Raw genomic sequence first — 20,482 nt, 5'->3', positions numbered from 1 at the left:
GTGGAAGGCTACCCCAAAGCGTTTGACCCAAGTTAAACAATTTAAAGGCAACGCTACCAATTACTAACAAAGTGTATGTAAACTTCTGACCCACTGGGAAAGTGGTGAAAGAAATAAAAGCTGAAATAAATCATTCTCTCTATTATTATTCTGACATTTCACATTCTTAAAATAAAGTAGTGATCCTAACTGAGCTGAGACAGGGAATGTTTTCTCAGATTAAATGCCAGGAATTGTGAAAAATTAAGTCTAAATGTATTTGGCTAAGATGTATGTAAACTTCTGACTTCAACTTTGTATATTAATCTCAGCAATTAGGCTTCAAAGGAAATTTTATATACAAATTTAGACATGTTTCTATGAAACAACATATTTTTGCATTTTAGCTTTGAGCATAATTTTTAAAAAAACCTCTGCTAGCATCTGAGCAGCTGTCCATGCCTCGATAAGGCCACCCTCGGGTTGCAGGAGCAACATCTTATATTCCATCTGCATAGCCTCCAACCTGATTGTTCCCCACTCTGGCCCCTTCGCTCACCTTCTCTGCCTATCACCTCTACCTGGGTCCCCTCCTCCTACCCTTTCTCCTATGTCCACCTCTCTCCCATCAGATTCCTTCCTCTCCCTCTCTTTACTTTTCCTACCCACTTGGCTTCACCTATCACCTTCCAGCTATCCTTTCCCTCTCCCTACCTTTTTATTTTGTCATCTCTTCCACCCTACCCCACCTCTGCATTTCCCATCCTCAAGAAGGGTCTCAGCCTGAAATGTCGACGGTTCATGCATTTCCATAGATGCTGCCTGACCAGCATTTTGTGTGTGTTGCTTTGGATTTACAGCATCTGCAGAATTTATTGTGTTTAAGATTCATGGTAAGTTGATGCAAAGCATTTTTGTGCATAAAGCTGGTGGATATTTAAATAGAAAGATAAAAGAAATTAGCTTTATTTGTCACATGTACAAGAAAACATTGAAACAGGCAGTGAAGTGTATCGTTTGCATCAAATAAAATCAGCAAGGATTGTGCTACGCAGCCCAAAAGCATCATCATGCTTCTCCAAAACACTGATTTTATTTGAGTTTCATATTTCAAGTAATTTTGAAATCTGCAATAGAATATATTTTTCTCTTACATCAAGCACTGTACATTATAAAGACAATTCATTTTTATAACAAGGTAGGAAATTAAGATGTCTGGGCTGTTCTTACATTTTGATTCTTTTTTAAATATTGTTGCATCCGACAGTTTAATTCTAGATTAGCCTATAATTGTATCTTTCTTTGCATTCTAACAATTAAAATACAAAGTATAATTCTAGAAAGTTCTGTATGTTTCTTTACTCTGAAATTACTTACATAAGTGCATACTCATTGGTTAACATGGCACTACCAGTATTGCATAGCTGCTTTCTAACTGGTTAAATCTTATCTATAGATTTAAATGGATTTTTCCTTATCCGAAGGTACAAAACAGCTGAACACAAAGCAGCGCCATCTTAAACTTCTTGAATTTAAGACTTCTGCTTCTAGCTCCTGCTCCTGTTTCTTTCAACACTTAATAAAATGATCGTGAAGGAACAAGTTTTGCCCCCATTTTCTAACTTCTGAAAGAACCTTGGATTTTAACATCAAAATCCAACAAGTGGCGAAGTCAGCAGCACGGTTGTGGAGATTCAGAACTTGCAACAATCAAAGCCAAAAGTGAAATTGTCAGCGCCAAAACAAAAGCGGTAAGAATTTCCTCTTTATGTTCCAAATTATCTGAGAGAGAATTAGTTCTGACTTCAACATCGTCGGATGGGTGTTAGGAGTGAGGACTGCTACACTGCTCTCTTAAAGAAATGCAATTCGGTAGATCCGCGTGCAAAACTGGTCGAGTGTGGATTAAACATGCAAGCTGATAGACTGTCAAAAATGAAATTTATACAAGCAGTGGAGCACAGATAAACAGATAATAAACTTGCACAGGCCAGCAGAGTGCATGAGAGAATTTACATACTTACAAGCTGGCAGAGCATTAAGAGAAAAAAATAAACTTGGGTTGCAGAACAACTTATTAAAATTTTGGCTGTAATACTATAAATACTTCAAGATCACCAAATAATAAAAAGAGCGTACAAACTAAGATTGAATTAAAGCAACGTCTGAAGTCGAAAAACCAACTACAGAATCTCCAGTTACATGGGAACAGATATTTGAGCATTTGAGCTCCTACTTGAATAAAACATTCCATTTGTTAAGTTTAATGCGAGAAACTGGACGGAATATATGATCAATATTGAATCTAATGAAACATAGCTCCTAAATGATACCATGAAAGCACGGGATAAAATCCAGAAAACACCTGCTACTGATTTAGAGATAAAACCGCATGGTCAGTATGATCGAATGTGTAAGCGATTCAAAGGGATAACAGGACAAGTAAGGTCTTTTACTAATCAAAAGAAATGCGAACCTTCTATAAACTACAGAAACAGCATGATAGAGACAGTTATAAAGCATAAAAAGCAAATCAGTGCATTAACTGAACAAGCAAAACTGAACAAGCAAAGTAGCAATACACTTGTAGGATTTTGTGAATAAAACATGAGTCATTTTATGAGCTTGAAAGCCGCAACCCTTTACTTCCATTACAAACAAAACCAAAAGCAGTTGCCTTACACTGACATCATTATGTCAGACATCATCTCTTAAAGTGAACACAACAATTAATGAAGTGGTTTGTGAATTATGTAGAATAGTTTCTATTTATGAACAATATGTAACAATAAATAATTACTTCCGTAGTAATTCAATTGAAATGTACTCTGCCGAGCTCAGAAGCAAAATAAAACGAAATGTAAAAAGTGCAGCCACGACTTCAAGTGGGTGGTCCTGCCAGTGATGCTACTGCTAGTGCTCCGCCCGAGGAAACACCTACTTCTGAAGCTCCGTCCAAGGAATGAAAACTCACATTGAACAATTGAGTCTCCCCATACAGCACCACCATCCAAACTCTTGAGAATCTCACCTAATATCGGACAGACTCCAGAGACAGTGACACCACCTGAACTCTGAGGAATTACAGGATGGACGTGACAAAAACGCTATAGCAGCCCTGACCGACTCAACGGAGAATGACAGTGATGGGACAATAACATTGACAGCTATGTCACAGCTTGCTCCAATGAAGACCAAAGGAGGGAAGACACGTAGGACTGAAGAGGAAACCAATGTAAATCAATACATTGACAAGTCAGTGGCAGATCCATCAACAATTGCTCAACTACTCCGGTCTGCTGAAGGACAGCAAGTCCTCAGACTCTTAGTTAAGAGCAACTCAGTGTTTCAAACTTTAAAGGTGACATTCTGTTCTGCATCTGCATTGTATCCCTGATACAGGTAAACATTTACCCTGTATGTCAACAAGAAACACGTGATGGCAGTCTCAACTCAGAACATGGAGACTGACAGTGTGCTGTTGATTGTTACTCCAATCATCTGATTCTGTATACCGATGAGTAAGTGTGTGCCTCCATGTACCCCGAAACAGCATCTTTAACAATCAACTCCAACATCTCCCAACCACTGACGTCAGGCTAACTGGCCTATAATTCCCTTTCTTCTGCCTCCCTCATTTCTTGGAAGAGTGGGGTGACATTTGCAATTTTCCAGTCCTCCAGAACAATGTCAGAATATAGTGATTTTTGAAATATCATTAATAATGCCTCCACAATCTCTTCAACTAAATTTTTCAGAACCCTCGGGTGTAGTCCATCTGGTCCAAGTGACTCAACTACCTTTCGACCTTTCAGCTTCCCAAGCCCCTTCTTCCTAGTAATAGCAACCATATTCACTTTTGCCCTGACATTCTCAAACTTCTGGCATACTGCTAGTGTCTTCTCACAGTGAACACTGATGCAAAGTACTTATTACATCTCCAGCATCTTTTTCCAGCAGTCTAGTATCTACTCTCACCTCTTTTACCAACGTTAAAACATTTGGCATCCTCTTTGACATTATTGGATATAGTGTACCTTCATATTTCATCTTTTTGCTCCTTATGGCATTTTTAGTTGCCTTCTGCAGATTTTCAAAAGCTTCCCAATCCACTATCTTCCCACTATTTTTTGCTCTATTATATGCCATCTCTTTTGCTTTTACGTTGGCTTTGACTTCCCTTGTTAACCACGGTTGTGTCACCCTGCCTTGTTATTTCTGAAACTGGAATGCTGGCATCGGGAAGCATGGTTCCTGGTACCTCTGTGCAACAGGCAGAACAGAAAACTTTGATCGAAGCCTGTAAGGAAAATCAGCGAATATCTCCACTGATTCCTCCAACCTGATCATGCAAGGGGTATAAGTGCTACACCTGCCCCTACACCAAAGGATCACTACCATTTAGGGCACCAAACAGTCCTTCCAGGTGAGGCGACACTTCACCTGTGAGTCTTTTGGGGTCATATACTGTGCCCAGTGCTCCTGGTGTGGCTGCATATATAATCGGTGAAACCCCAACGTAGATTGGGAGACCGCTTCACTGAGCACCTATGCTCAGTCCACCAGAAGAAGCAGGATCTCCCAGTGGCCACCCATTTTAATTCCACTTCCCATTCTGATACATCAATCCTCTACTATGGCGATGAGGCCACACTCAAGGCCACAGTCATATGACACAGCATTATATCCGAAAACAAAACGATACATGACCACCCATTGACAGTTAATATGAAATATTACATTGTAAAACTCAGCTGTCAACATAATAATTGAAATGTTTGCTTTTCTCCTTTGTTTGAATTTGTTAAGCTGACATGATAAATCCAATGCCTTGATCATAATGGCCCAAGATCAAGTATTTCCATTCTGTGCCCTACAGCAAAACAGGAAATTTTACAATTGAGTCCGGAGAAGCAGAGGAGCCCAGAGGTTTAGCTACTAGAGATTCAGCTTCTTGCTATCAGACATAATACTGCACTGTGTGTTATTACTTTTCCAGGAATTGGAGGAAGTAAACATTGCAAAGAGATAGGCTTTGTTTTATATTCAGATGAGACACTTACACAAGCACAGGTTTTCCAGAAATCCCAGGATGCCTTATGACATCGGTCACAGCTTTTTTAACCTCTTCCATTCGAATAACATCACTGGAGTCCACGACGAAAATAACGCCAAAGGATTCAGCATAATAGTTCTTCCAGATAGATCTGATATTTCCCCCTCCACCTAAGTCATAAATGGTGACTTCGAATTTCCCCTGTTTTATATCAACTCTTGAAAACCCCACTGTTGGATCTGTAAAATATGGAGGTTCTGTAAAAAAAAAACAAAACAAACATTAAGAACTACAGGTGTCAGAAATATGAAATAAAAAAACAAGAAAGCATTTAAATGTTTAAGCAGAGGAAGCATCTGTGGGGAACAGCATCTCAAAGACACGTGGGTTGGTAAATTAATTGGCACCATAAACTGCCCCAAATGTGTAGATGGTGGAATCTGGATCGGCTGGGGTACAGAGGTAGACGTTGATGAGAATGTAGGAAGAATTTTTTAAAAATTGGGTTAATGTACGACTCCTGGAAATGGGTGGCTGATGGTTGGCATGGACTTGGAGGGCTGCATCTCTCTATGTATATTAGATAACCTGAGGACATCTTAACTCAAAAGCAAATCCATTCACTCAGCATTCTCTGATCTATACCATTCCTAAGCAACAGATACATTTTTAAACCCTCATCACCATTTCAAATCTTTCTATAATTGCATCCATCTTCTTTTCAGTAACTTCTTCAGCATTCTCCCTCAGTATGTCTATATATGGCTTCTCACACAAGAAACTTCATTCCACTTCACCAATGGCAGCTATACCTTCAACTGCTAAAGCTCTAGAATCTCCTCTTTATATCCAGTTCAAATACATTTATTATCAAAGAATGTATAAATTATACAATCCTGAGATTTGCTTGCTCACAGGCAGCCACAAAGCAAGAAAGCCGAAAGAACTCAGTTAAAGAAGAAAAGTAAAAAGACCAACACCCAAAGCGCAAGAGAAAGAAAAAAAACACACACAAATCATGCAAACAATTGAAGCAAACAACAATATTCCAAACCAAAACTGAGTCCTCAGATCTGAACCATGGAGTAACCCGGAGTCAACCCAAAGCTTTGCTGAGCAGTTAAACATATTAGCAGGCACAGAGCACAGCAGCCAGGGCAGTCTTCATAGCCTCAATGCTATGGAGAGGAGTGACCATCACAGACAGTGAGCAAAATTGGCCATCACCCCAGATGCCAACACCCTATCTTTCCAGTCCATTTGGGCTGGTGTTTAAATTGACCAATTGACTGAATAGTGAAAGGCTCTGGAACCCAGGTGAAAGGAATGACCATCACAGAGAACAAGCAAGAATCCACTCTCGCCTCCGATCTGGGCCAGCGTTTAAATTGTCTAAACAGCAAATTGTACCTCACACTAGGACACAGTGGCAGTGAAAGGCTCCAGGCCTAGACCACACCATCTAGCGACTCAATCTGGGCCCATATTTCGCCATCCAGCCTGAAGCCACTCTCGAGCTCTTCAAATCGGCTCCGCGCCCAGGGAGATCCAACCTCATACCTGGACCAGTTGTACAGGCACCAAATCTCCTCTGTTCATCTAACTTTTCTGTTAGAGAACTGTTTTATCACAATACTTCTGTAGCTCTTCCCATATTTGGTAGGCTGTTTAAAATCTCCATCTGACCAAGTGTAGGGTCATCTGCTCTAATTCACCTGTGGCTCATTGTCAATTTTCTGTTTCTTTTGATAAACACCCCGATATCTTTATGGTATATTTAAGACATTATACAAAAAGATGCAAACTGCTGGACATAATATTACAGTAGTTTGAGGGTTTGAGAGGGTTTTGAGACCCGTCGGCTACCCTCACCTGGTTTACCTGGATAGGGAGTTGTCTATCCCAGCATGTGAAGACAGACTCCGGCGGATTGAGCGGACGAGACCAATGGAAGGTCCAACGGTCAAGAAGGCGGTCTCTGCAAGCGTCGTGGAACGTGTAGAGCAGGACAAGACACAGAAGACATCCTGGTCATCCACTGTGCCTAGTCCCATCTCCAGCCGTCTAGACTCTGTCTTGCCACTGGATCCAGATGGGAATTGGGAAGATAGAGTGAGGCTGACGCTGCGCAACTCTCCCTCACTTAAATCCAAATCACGCGCTAGTCTCGACACCATCATAATGGTGTCGAGGTCCTCATCGACGTCAATGATGGACGAACAACATTACAGTAGTACAGGAAGCCAAAGGCGAACGTCATGAAATAGAAAATTGACAGGACAGGTTCAGAGTCTAACTCAGACCAAAAAGATGTGTCTCATAATCCAATCTGAATTTAGTCTTCCCAGTGTAGAAGAACTGCAGTTTATTGTCCGTTATACTATGTTAAGCAGAAAATAAGGAAAACATGATTACTAGATTTTAAAATATACCCTTACATCATGTTCTCCAAGAGCCAGCAAGAAAAAGCTACAGGACTTAGAAACACCACAATAGGTTCCGGTGACGTCATCGTTCAGAAAGGCAGCTTAAATCAACAGCTCCTCCGGAAAAACGCATATTTTGCCCAGTTAATCTATCAAGTATAAGATCTTTTGAAAATATCAGAATTGATAAGGGGGGCAAGAATGGGGAGAAAGAATCGAGATGAAAAAAAGCACCACTGCGGAGCCTATGCAAGAGAGAGGTACAACGCGCGGCTCTCCTACACGTGCGTGTGGCGGCGAAGCTGACGCTGGGCTTCGTGCGGGCGAAGCGGCAAATACGATAAAGATTCTGGAAGAGATAAGGGAAGTCCAAAAAGATATAAAGCAGCAACTCAATGATATAAAGTCAGAGCTCGCCAACGTCAATCAGAAAATAGCGGTGGCAGAGACTCGAATTGAGAAGATGGAAGATCTCGTGCAAAACGTGGAACAGATACTAATTAAGATGATAAAAATATTAAATCAACAGGAAAGTAAATTGCTTGACCAGGAGGGAAGATCGCGACAGAAAAGTATCAGGATTTATAATGTTCCCGAAGGAGCAGAGGGATTGTCGATGACGGACTTTGTAGACAAGCTGCTGCAGGAAGCACTGGAAATTTCTCAGACTATAGAGACTGAAATTGAAAGGGCGCATCATTCGCTTGTCCAGTGGCCTCCCGGAGACAGAGAAGGTAAACCGCACTCCATAGTACTTAAATTCCTTCGATTCAAGAGCAAGGCAGAGATCCTACGAAGGGCCTGGGGTAAGAAGAAGGTGCTTTGGAACGGGAAGTTAATATACTTCGATCATGATTATCCCCCAGCAATCCTACAGAAACGGAAGGAATATTCCAAAGCGAAACGGATATTAAAGCAAGAAAAGATTAAATTCCAAATCCGGTACCCTGCTAAACTGAGGGTATTTTACCAAGAAGGGGTGCATCTGGACCAGAAGGTGGAGGAGGCGACTACAGACATGAACAACAGAGGACTGCCCATTAGCATGGTCAAACCAAGAGAAACTCTGGCTGAGCAGTTGTCCCGAGCTGCTTGGGAAATAGTAAGAGAACCTAGAAAGCAGGGGACGGGAGCAGGACGCGAGGAGGATTTTAGGAAGGGACGGTCAGTTCTGAGGGCAGCCCTCACCTCCTCCAGAAGAGCCATAAGGTTTGGCTAACTTTAAAAGTGCTGATAAACTAAACGGAAGCAAAAATAGACGGTGATATACCTGTCTCGAGAAATACATGTTATAATGTGGATTTTATATTACTCAATTTTTAAAAAATTTCATTTATTCATTCCTTTTACCCCATCTAAATGAGAATATATACATGGGAGGAATACACAGGGAAATCATTTCTGTGTAATGGACAGTTTTTTTTTTACTTACTTTTATAGGTACTGCAACAGGGCCCTCAACCCACAGGTAGGAGGAGCTATCCCCCACGGCTAGACTTTTCTTCTAGCCCAACCCAGGGTCATCTAGAGACCCCAGCCTTGGAACCACACTTTCATTACCTTTTGTTACATTATTCACTTCTCTTGGTTCTTATTTGTTCGGATCGATTAAGTTATATTCTGCAAATTTCTATGATATACTAACAGATAAATACACTTACAGAGTAAGACCATATATTTTGGGTATATACCTCAAGAATGGTTGAAAAGAGATAAATATAACTATTTAATGAATGTACTGCTGGTGGCTGGTAAAAAGACCCTTACCAGGAAATGGTTATCTCAAGAGAGCCCAATTTTAAATGTATGGATGGAAATTGCAATGGACATTTACAAAATGGAGAAGATAACAACATCTGTTAATTATAAGTTGGAACAATTTTATTCATACCGGAAAAAATGGTTTAACTACATAACACCTCATAGGCCTGATTTTATTCTCACAATCAATGAATATGTTGTAAAAAAATCACTCCCTACTCTGTACATAGTTTTCTTCTTTCGATTGTTCTTTCTTTCCTCTTCTTTCTATAAGTGTATACCTCCGATAAATATTATGTGGAGATTTGTGACAAATATGATTATATGATATATATGTACAATATCTGAATTTCCACTTTAAAACGTGAACACTTATCTAAAGGAAGGAATAGGTCATCTGATAACTCTAGCCCTAAAAAGTGCAAACTGCCAATTAACACTGCAAACACGATGGCAGATAATCTGTGGTGTATATTTAACTAAACCCCAACCATCAAAACATGCAGCTAATTTAAAAACTCTACCCTACAAAATCAGAAAAGACTTAATGCCCTGTGTATTGTCATGTTAGAAAAATCAATAGTGATCACAATTGCAAAATGACATTGTGCGGGTTCCTAAAGACTGGAAAATTGCATATGTCATTCCACTCTTCAAGAAGGGAGGGAGGTAGAAGAAAGGAAATTGTAAGTCATATAGACTGCCTTCAGTGGTTGGAAAGATGCTGGAGTTTATTAAGATGAGATTTCATGGTACTTGGAGGCAGATGATAAAACAGGCCAAAGTCAGTATGATTTTCTAAAGGGGAAATCTTGCCTGACAAAGCTGTTGGAATTCTTTGAGGAAATAACAAGCAGGATAGACAAAGGTGAATAGATGGATGTTGTGTAGTTTGATTTTTAAAAGGCCTTTGACAAGGTGTCACATGAGGTTGTTTGACAAAGCAAGAACCCAAGGTATTACAGAAAATAGATAGAAGATTGACTGACAGGCAAAAGGCGGAGTGGGAATAAAGGGGGCCTTTTCTGGTTGGCTGCCAGTGACGAGTGATGTGCCGCAGGGGTCAGTGCTGGGACCTCTTCTTTTCACATTGTATGTCAATAACCTGGACGAAGGAATTGATGGCTTTGTGGCTAAGTTTGCAGATGATACAAAGATAGGTGGAAAGGCAGGTAATGTTGAGGAAGCAGAGTGTTTGCAAAAGGACTTGTATTGGGGGATTGGGCAAAGAAGTGGCAGATGGAATATAATGTAGAATGAATGAAGTGCAGAGGGACTTGGAAATCCTTGTGAAAGATTCCCTAAAGGTTAACTTGCATATAATAACTCATATTATATAAGCATTTGATATTTAATTTAAGGACCACTTTGAAGTATAGGAAATTATGGCATTTATATTCATTTCAGACATACTGCTGAATCCAAATAACTTTGAAATAGGCTCAGGAGACAGCGCATTTACAGGCTTTTTGGCATCAATCCATAACTTGCTCTCGAGAATAATCGTGAAATAAAATTTCACAATGACTGTACAAATTTTATTTTCATAGTTCCCTCTTCAATACTCTTGATTATTTTCAATGTACATTAAAAGATACAATTCTATGGCAGTAGCTACATTCAAAAAAAAAAGTCAGACTGCAAGATTCCATTATAACGTATTGGCCACCAAATTAAAAGTCTATGATACATAGGGTCACTGAATAATAATCTTGATGATGATTTCCCATAATCTATTAGATTTATCAGACATGCTTTCTTCTATGCAAGTAGAAAGCATCCTTAGCTGAAACTAATGCTTCTACAATAATTCAGGTGCCTTGCCGTTTGACATGGGCGATCATGTCTCTCCATCCATCACGGTCCCTAACCCTCCGAATTGTAGTTGTTGCCTCCCCTGTTTCTAACCACGATATTATTCCATCTATCATTTTCATTCTCTGTTTGCCTCTGCTTCTTTTTCCTTCCAGCTTTCCAGTTGTAACTACAACATAGTTAAATAATCAAGTGATTAAACTAAGTTCAGAGTATAGCAAGAGGAATTGGGGTGGAGTTTAGGAGGAATGATGGCGCTTAATGGCGACTCCTTTGCTTGCATCTTTGGAAACAGCTCTATTTCTACTTTTCTACCTTTAATATCTTTATTTTTCTTTCAGAGTTCTTTTGAAGAACCTGACCTGCAGTTACACACAGGCTTCGGTTCTTTGCGGGAATGGAACCTGTTCTCGGGGTTCCATGACTGGCCACTATTCGACATGCCAAGAGTTTGGCCTGAGAATCTGAATTGTGTTCGAAAGCCTAAGATCTTGGGGCTCTGGAGACGGGTGGATCGAGGGTCAGTGTCACAGCCGAAGACTCGTGTGTCGTCGGGGAGGCCAGAAAATCTTTCACCGTGGGCCCGAAGACCCAAGGTCTTTGCCATCTTTGGACACAAAGCTCGAAAAAAGCGACGAAATGGATTTTTAAGATCGTAAGCCAGCGGGTTGTTGTTATGTCTCCCGCTTGCCGTGAAAATGGGGGACACCTCCCTCTCCCTTGCCAGGGAGAGAGAGAACCTGTGGGTTGTCGAATTCGGATGAAATGCGAAGCTTTTGGGGTAACTTTGGTCTGTGTCTTTGCTATTGCTTAGCACACGCTTGGGTTCGGTGATTGTACCGATGCAAATTTATTTTTGCTGTTTGGGGGAGGGGGGATCGTTGCTCACTGCCACTTACATGCGGGGGAGCTCGGGGGTGGACTTTGGGGTTCTCACACTTAACTGTCGTTCATTCTTTGGGGCACTTCTCTGTTTTCGTGGATGTTTTGCAAAGAAAAAGCATTTCAGGATGTATATTGTATACATTTCTCTGATATCAAACTTGACCTTTGAACCTATTAGATAAAATTGAGTTAAACTTGGTGTTTTGAATCCTACAACTGGAAGAGAATTAGAGTAAAAACGTAATGTCTTTCCAGAGATTGCTTACCTCCTTGAATCCCTTTTATAGTTGCAGTTTTTCCAGCATTATCCAATCCCACCATTAGTAGAGTAACCTTCCTGTAGAATAAATGTGCTGCATTACTTTTGAACAATACTTGATCATTGGCTTATCATCTATACTGATGTCAGATTCAGTTCTCCTATGTTTCATTTCTTATACTGTAATATCATGTGTGTATGTGCTAGTGCATGTTTCTATTTTAAATTACTTTTCACCCCAAGAGGGATTCATGAGTTAGTGCTTCCAAGATGCAATTAAACTCTGTCTCTGCAATATTCAACAAAAACAGAGCTGCACAAGTATTGCTAAGTAACAAATTCCAACATTGATATTACTTCACACAAGCAGAAAACTTAGTGAATACTCCATTCAAGTATTACTAATAGAGTATTCAAACAGTGACTCCGTTTTCCTGTCATGATAATGTACCAGTATTGTGGAAGTCCTAACACAAGGCAGATGTTGAACAAGTGAAATGAACTTCAGTGAACCGCCATCCACAAAAAGTCAAAAGGTAAACGGCACCGACAGATTAATCTGCAGAAGCCAATTTCCAGTGGCTCACCCAGTTGATTTATATCTAACATGGAAAATTTCCCTTTGAAACAAGGTTATCAGAAAGTAGCCTGCTTAGTTATAAATGATTTTCATTTATAGAACTATCTTTACCACAAAGGTAACTACCATGTAGGAGGCCGGATATTATTTATACAACTGGTAAACTGTAGATATATCAAGCGTTGACAGATTTTGAATTACAAGGGAGCCAACAAAAAGAAATTAAGCTGAATAGCTCTTTTTTAACTATAAATAAATTAGAGTTGCAGGCAAATTTCTCCCAGCATTACAGTGGGTGAAATTTACTCAACCTGTTATAAGATAGAAACACCCATGAATCTGAATGGAGATTCCTATTCTGCAAATAAAATGTATTTTTTAATTAATTTCTTTAAATCATTAAAATGATTAATTATTTTTAAATACCTTTGATGACCAAACAAGCATAAAAACTCTTACAGACTTCGACGAGACAAAACTGATGAAGTCTTATCTTCTGTCAAAGGTTGTTTGGACATACCAGAGGCAGAGTGTCAGCAGTTCACTGAATGAGATCGAATCAGCACTAAAGTAACACATAAAAAATGCTGGAGGAATTCAGCAGGTCAAGCAGCATCTGTAGAAGTGAATCAATAGTCAATGTTTTGGGTTGAGACCCTTCATCAGGACTGGAAAGGAAGTGGGAAAATGCTAGAATAAGATGGCGGAGGGAGAGGAAGGAAGAAGGTGACAGGTGAAGCCAGGTGGGTGGAGGAGGAGGGATGAATCAAGAAGCTGGACCAAGTGAATTTAATGGCAGGGTGGAAGCTGGAGGCAAAGTTGATGAAATTGATGAGCTCAGCATGGGTGCATGAAGCAGCACCAATGCAGTCATCAATGTAGAGCAGAAAGCATTTGGGAACATTACCAGGGAAGGGTTGGAAAATGGACATAGCCAATGAAAAGGCAGGCATAGCTGGGGCCCATGTGGGTGCCCATGGCTACCAGGGCCGGACTTTAGGCAGGGCTAGGCTGGGCTGCAGCCCAGGGGCCAGAGCTGCAGAGGGACCCAAAATAGGTAGCTATCATCATGGCGAACAAAAAAAAAATACGAGAGTGGAGCACAGAAAAGAAAAAAGAAACAAGAAAAAGAGGACTGTGACAAAGAAGCATTAAAAAAGACACTGAAATTGACTGAATTTTTTTAACCTGTTCTCGATTATACAGCAGTACCATCGCTCTTGTCACAGTCTGAGACCGGTGGACAAATGGAGACTTGTTCAACAGCTAGCGTTAGCACCAGCGTTAGCACAGGACCACCGTCCTTGCCACAGTCAGCAGCTAACGTTGAAGAGGCAGAGAGCATGACTTTGGAATTCCAGACCACAGAGGCCTCCGAACAACCAAGTCATTAACCTTTAATTAACATTAACCATTAATGTTAACGTTACCGCTACTGAGGATCCTTACAGCACTGATCCTGCCTGCTGGGGAGAGGAAACGTTAGATGATCCAGTCCGAGTGTACTGGGCTAAGAAAGGCCCAGAGTCCTGCCAGAATAACGATGTGGATATCAAAGCTTCGGAACGAGTAGACAAACAGCAGAGAGGTTTTTTCTCCAAATTTCACTTTCAGAAGCTCGTAAATGGTGAGTACATATCAAGGCAATGGCTCTTATATTCCCCTTCCACTGGCTGTGTGTTTTGTTTTGCATGCTGCATCTTCAGTGATGGTAACTGTCAGCCCATCTTCGAAACTGGCTTTAGCGACTGGAAACATGCCGCTGAGCGCATAGGAGAGCATGAAAATAGCGAACACCCAGGAAAACAATACTGACCTATGTTACACTAGCGTCTGACGGCGGAAGAATAGATACAGAACTGCAAAAACAGTTCGAGTCAGAGTGTGTCTACTGGACCTACGTATTGAGGAGAGAGGTGTTGGTTGTGAACTTTTCGATCGAGAGGGGACTGGCTATCAAAGGTTCCAGTGACATATTTGGCAGGCCTGTAACGGCAACTACATGGGCATTCCAGAGGTAATAAGTGAGTTTGACCCGTTTTTGAAGGTGCACATACAGAAATTTAGAAATGCAGGATCAGCTTTGATATTTAGACCAGTACGACCTTTGCTCTTGTTCTTGCCTTTTTTTTGCTTGGTACAGTAGCATTTTACGGTGTCGGCAGGGGCCCATCAGGGCCTCCAGCCCAGGGGCCCCGGACCCACTAAATACGGCCCTGAGGGCTACAGCCCGAGTTTGGAGAAAGTGGGAGGAGCTAAAAGAGAAAATGTGGAGACTTAACACCCTTTTGATGGGGGATTGAAATACTAAAGTATTAGGATAAGGTGAACCAAGACAGTTGAAGACTTGCCTCTGCACCAGGTTAGTACAGATGTGGGAGAATGTCCAATTTCGCTGGAGATAAGAAAGAGAAACAAATTGTAGCATTCAATCCACAGAAAAATTTACTCACTGTGCCCATAACCCAGTTCTTCCATGCATAAAAAATAATTTAAGTGTTAAACGAAAATGATGATTGAAAACAAATGATTCTATTGTCAGCATTCATGGTACCCTCTTTTTGAATCTTATGTGCCTAACGCTAATATTAATTTTGAGGTGAACAATTACCTTTCCCCATTCATACCCACTTGTTTTTAACCACATAGACATCTAAGCAACATTAATAGATTAATCACAAGCAAACTTATATTGATAACAAATAACTGAGAGCGCTAAAGACACTGAAGCACAACTAGAATATTAGGTAAATATTTAATGTTAGAAATGGTGAATTCCCTTCCTTTGATAGTATAATTTATGTTGCTGTCTGACATACAGATAGGAATTATTGCTGTGCAACTTGTTGAAAAAAACTGCATTTTTGAGGGGAGTTTATTTTGGAAATATCCTTGACTTTATTAGAATGAAGCTTGTCATTCAGAAGTTGCTTTTCCAATCCAATTGTACACAGATCAATCATGTAGCGTTGTTGACAAGAAGTTCAGTCAAAGCAAATTTAAAATCATACCTGACAGGTTCTCTCCAACATTTCAGCCAGCAGCAACAATTAGCTAGGAAACTAAACATTTCTTCTCTGAAATACTGGAGGATCAGACTTCAGCTGCAGATAAACCAACTAGAAATCAGTATCTGCAACAGAATAAAGAGAGCTTACATCAACTCATTTACAAGAAAGCACTTTCAAAATTAGAAATAACAAACTCTATGCTACTTCATGCAAAAAAAAATGACTAAAGTTTAAAGTATGAAGAAAATGTAAATTAAATTTTAGCTTGGGCATTAATGACCAAGCCCTTTCAACCCAGGTTGGCAAATGCAAAATACACCTGTATGCATTCTCAGCAAATCAGGTTGCATCAGTGGAAAGAGAAACAAAACACTGTCACTGCCTGACCTAATGAACATACTCAGCATTTATGTTTTTGTTTCAGATTTCCAGTAAGAATGATTTTTTAATTAATTTACTGGTAAATCTCCATATTAATTATCCAAGTTACACAATGCCATATTTTTCCACTTCCTGCACATTCATTCAACTATATAGGAGCCTCTTGGATGCCATGATTGTACTTGGCTCCACTATCACCCCAAGCAGTGCACTCCAAGCACCCTCCAGTCTCTGTGTAAAAGCACTAGCCCCGCGTATCTCCTCTGAACTTACCCCTTCTCACATTAAATACATGCCCTCTAGTATGAGACATTTCAACCCTGTGAACAATACACTGGCCGCTCATAGTTACGCCTCTCATAATCTTATAAACCTCTATAAGATCTCTCCTCAGCCTCCACCATTCCAGAGAAAACATCGCAATTTTGTCCAACATCTCCCATAGCAATGTAATCCAATTCAAGCAGTATCCTGCTAAAGCTCATCTGTACCCTCTCCAAAGCCCCAACATCATTCCTATAAAGGGGCAACTGGAACTGAATGCAATACTCTAGATGTGGTCTATATAAAGATTCAACACAACTTCCCAACTCCTGAACTCACCCTATCAACCTGTGTAACATTCCTACCATTGAAGTGGAACTACAACCCAGATCTATAACTTCCATACTGGCTAGAGAGGACAGGAAGATACCAGTCAAGGCCCCAGAAATCTTACCTCTTGCGTCTCTCAATAACCTGGGTCCTGGGAACTTCTCTAGGAAGAGGTACAGTCGACATTTCGGACCGAGACCCTTCGTCAGGACTAACTGAAAGAAGAGCTAGTAAGAGATTTGAAAGTGGGAGGGGGAGATCTGAAATCATAGGAGAAGACATGAGGGGGAGGGATGGAGCCAAAAGCTGGACAGTTGATTGGCAAAAGGGATATGAGAGGATCATGGGACAGGAGGCTTAGGGAGAAAGAAAGGGGAAGGGGGGAAGCCCAGAGGATGGGCAAGGGGCATAGTGAGAGGGACAGAGGGAGAAAAAGGAGAGAGAGAAAAAGAATGTGTGTATGTAAATAAATAAATAATGGATGGGGTACGAGGGGTCCAGCAGGAAGTCGCCCACTGATTTTCCATATGCTTTTGAAGTTGTTCATGATTTTGGAAACTTATGGAGACAAAGAATTTCTTACAGCTGTAGAAATCCCAATCAAGAATAGCCAACTAGTACAAGAACTTATGGATGCGATACAATTGCCGTCAGAAGTTGGTGTATTAAAATGTAAAAGCCACTCTAAAATGACAACAATTGAAAACCATGGAAATGCATTTATGGATGATATTACAAAAAAAGGCAGCACGGGAAGGTGTAAAAGAGACAAAAGTATCAAGAACCCACAACTGGAATTATGGAAACAGTGGAACTCAGTATAACAAATGAACTAACAAGATATTCAAGATGCAAGCTCAATGCTCTAACCAGGAAAAGTGGTTCTCGATGGAGAATGGTAGGATGAATGGAGAGAGCGAGAGAAAGCAAGCGAGAGTGCGCGAGCGAGAGCATAAGCAAGCCAGAGCGCTTGAGAGCACACGAGCGACCACAAGAGAGAGGGAGAGAGAGCGCAAGCGAGAGCACGCCATGGCAGAGTGTTCCAAAGAAAATAGAAAAGATACGTCACCCCAGACTACACTAAAGTGTACCCCTGCCTAATAGGGGTCAAAGTAATGACAGTGCTGCTCGCTGCACTGTTTGCAACAATGACTTTTCTATTGCCCATGGTGGGTTAAGACTGTAAAAGACATGCTGAGGTGAGTTTAACAGGTGTCATTCGTTCATTAGCATAGCTAACGCTATTTAAACTAGCTGGCCAGCTGCTAAGGAGCTATTCTATTGCAGACATCCCACCTCTCCCGGAAGTCTCCCGCAAATTCATGGTGCTCCCTCCCTGAAATGAGTTTTTGCAGGGAGGGATGTCTGGGTTACTTTTTAAAAATTGTTACTTTGTGTGATTTTGATCGTGGCGGACTGTGGAAAGACAAATCTCAGTGTTGTATGTTGTACACATACTTTGATAATCCACGTACCACGAATTGACTGATGAAAATTGAATGGTCTTTTCATTGTCCACATCACCCAGAGTCATTAGGACAAGTCAAACAAATGAATGGAACCGTCAAGCAATGACCAAGTATCATGAGGAAGGTGTGCCATGGCCTATGGTTCTTCCTATGGTCTTGTGCAGTATCAGAGCAATCCCAAACAAGAAAACTAAACTAAGTCATTTGAGGTGGCAACAGGACCTCTTATATAACTGCTGGGAGCCTTCAATCTCAGAGAGGCTGATATACACATTATGGCAGACACCTCAGGTAGCTGCTGTTTGAAGTTAACTCGGGCTTTACAGTCTGCTTCTCAACAGGTTTCTACCACTTGGGAGGATACAACACAATCTTCAGGAGGATAATTCACCCTGATTCTTCACAATGGTTCATGATTTAACAAACTGAAATGGAACCATTGGGAGCTGGATGGAAAGGTCCTTATCAAGTTCTGTCAATTGCCACTTGGTAGAGAAGGCCAAAGGTAAAAGTAGAATGATCTGTCATTAGATCTTCTCTTAGCAGCTAAGAGGGTGGGATCATGTACAGTTATAGGTATGGAATGTTGTACTTACATACCTGACAAGCCTGAAGACATGAAAGACATAACTAATTTGGCTGATCATATTCGTAAAGAAACAGCTAAAAATACATCAATCTGATGGATGGGATTTCTTTGATTGGACTCATTATAAGTCAGAAGCTGAGTCATATCATTCAGACCAATCTGCTTTATCACAATTTACATTTTTTTAATTCACTTAAAGGCAATCATCACCAGAATAGTTCAAACTCCTACTGATCTACCAAACCATGACATAATATTATGAATACTTTGAAGAATATATATACTTTTGATACTTCATAATCCAAGTAGCTTTGATTACTTATACATAATGTAAATACCACAAGGTTTTTCTTCCACTGAATTTTCAAATGTAATGATTATAAATGTCGGGGGGGGGGGATTATTGGATCTGACCATTTAATTTTAATTGTCATTTTTTTTTGCAGTTTAAAAATAAGTTAGCTATTTGCACTTTGTGGCCTTTATATACATAACAGTTTGGTATGCCTCTATTGGCTATACAAAGTATAATTCTAGAGTTTCTTTGTTCTTTGACTAAGTAGCGAGTAGTTTATTAGTGAATCTGAATCAGAGTCAGGTTTAATATCACTGGCATATGTCATGAAATTTGGTGTCTTTGGGCAGCAAAACAATGCAATACCTAACAATAGAAAAAATATTAATTATAATAAATAGATATTAAATAGTTAAATTAAATAAGCAATGCAAAAATAGAAATAAAGAAGTTGTGAGGTAGTGTTTAAGGGTTCAATGTCCATTTAGTAATGGAAGAGCGCTTTAGAAGCTTTTTGTATGACGCATGGCTCCGGTGCTGAACACCTAATGGGGCTTTTCCCCCTCACTTTTTCTTGCTTAGTAGGGTTTTTTTTTGTCACCAAAATTTTTTCAATCTTAGACCATAAGACAAAGGAGCAGAAGTAGGCCATTCGGCCCACCGATTCTGCTCCGCCATTTTATCATGAGCTGATCCATTTTATCCTATTTAGTCCCACTGCCCCGCCTTCTCACCATAACCTTTGATGCCCTGGCTACTCAGATACCTATCAATCTCTGCCTTAAATACACCCAATGACTTGGCCTCCACTGCTGCCTGTGGCAACAAATTCCATAGATTCACCACCCTCTGACTAAAAAAATTTTTTCACATTTCTGTTCTGAAAGGGCACCCTCCAATCCTGAAGTCATGCCCTCTCGTACTAGACTCCCCCATCATGGGAAACAACTTTGCCACAACCACTCTGTCCATGCCTTTTAACATTCAAAATGTTTCTATGAGGTCTCCCCTCATTCTTCTAAACTCCAAGGAATACAGTCCAAGAGCGGACAAATGTTCCTCATATGTTAACCCTCTCATTCCCGGAATCATTCTAGTGAATCTTCTCTGTACCCTCTCCAACGTCAGCCCATCCTTTCTTAAATAAGGAGACCAAAACTGCCCACAGTACTCCAAGTGAGGTCTCACCAGCACCTTATAGAGCCTCAACATCACATCCCTGCTCCTATACTCTATTCCTCTAGAAATGAATGCCAACATTGCATTCGCCTTCTTCACTACCGACTCAACCTGGAGGTTAACCTTAAGGGAATCCTGCACGAGGACTCCCAAGTCCCGTTGCATCTCAGAACTTTGAATCTTTCCCCATTTAAATAATAGTC

General features: G+C 40.5%; 1 protein-coding gene across 1 annotated transcript in view; it reads right to left on the bottom strand.

The window, feature by feature from the left end:
- Positions 1-15,831, bottom strand: part of arl13b (ADP-ribosylation factor-like 13b) — a 35,490-nt gene extending 19,659 nt beyond the window's left edge. Inside the window, exons 1-3 of the mRNA XM_063052520.1 lie at positions 15,773-15,831; positions 12,189-12,259; positions 5,043-5,292 (exon numbers count right to left, since the gene is read on the bottom strand). Of these exons, the coding sequence (XP_062908590.1) occupies positions 5,043-5,292; positions 12,189-12,259; positions 15,773-15,831 (380 nt within the window). The remainder of the gene's footprint in view (positions 1-5,042; positions 5,293-12,188; positions 12,260-15,772) is intronic.
- Positions 15,832-20,482: the final 4,651 nt, after the last annotated feature.

Source organism: Mobula hypostoma, chromosome 6 (genome assembly GCF_963921235.1).
Source record: "Mobula hypostoma chromosome 6, sMobHyp1.1, whole genome shotgun sequence".
Lineage (NCBI taxonomy): Eukaryota > Metazoa > Chordata > Chondrichthyes > Myliobatiformes > Myliobatidae > Mobula > Mobula hypostoma.
Note: the sequence above shows the minus strand (reverse complement) of the source record. Positions and strands in the feature narration are given on the sequence as shown.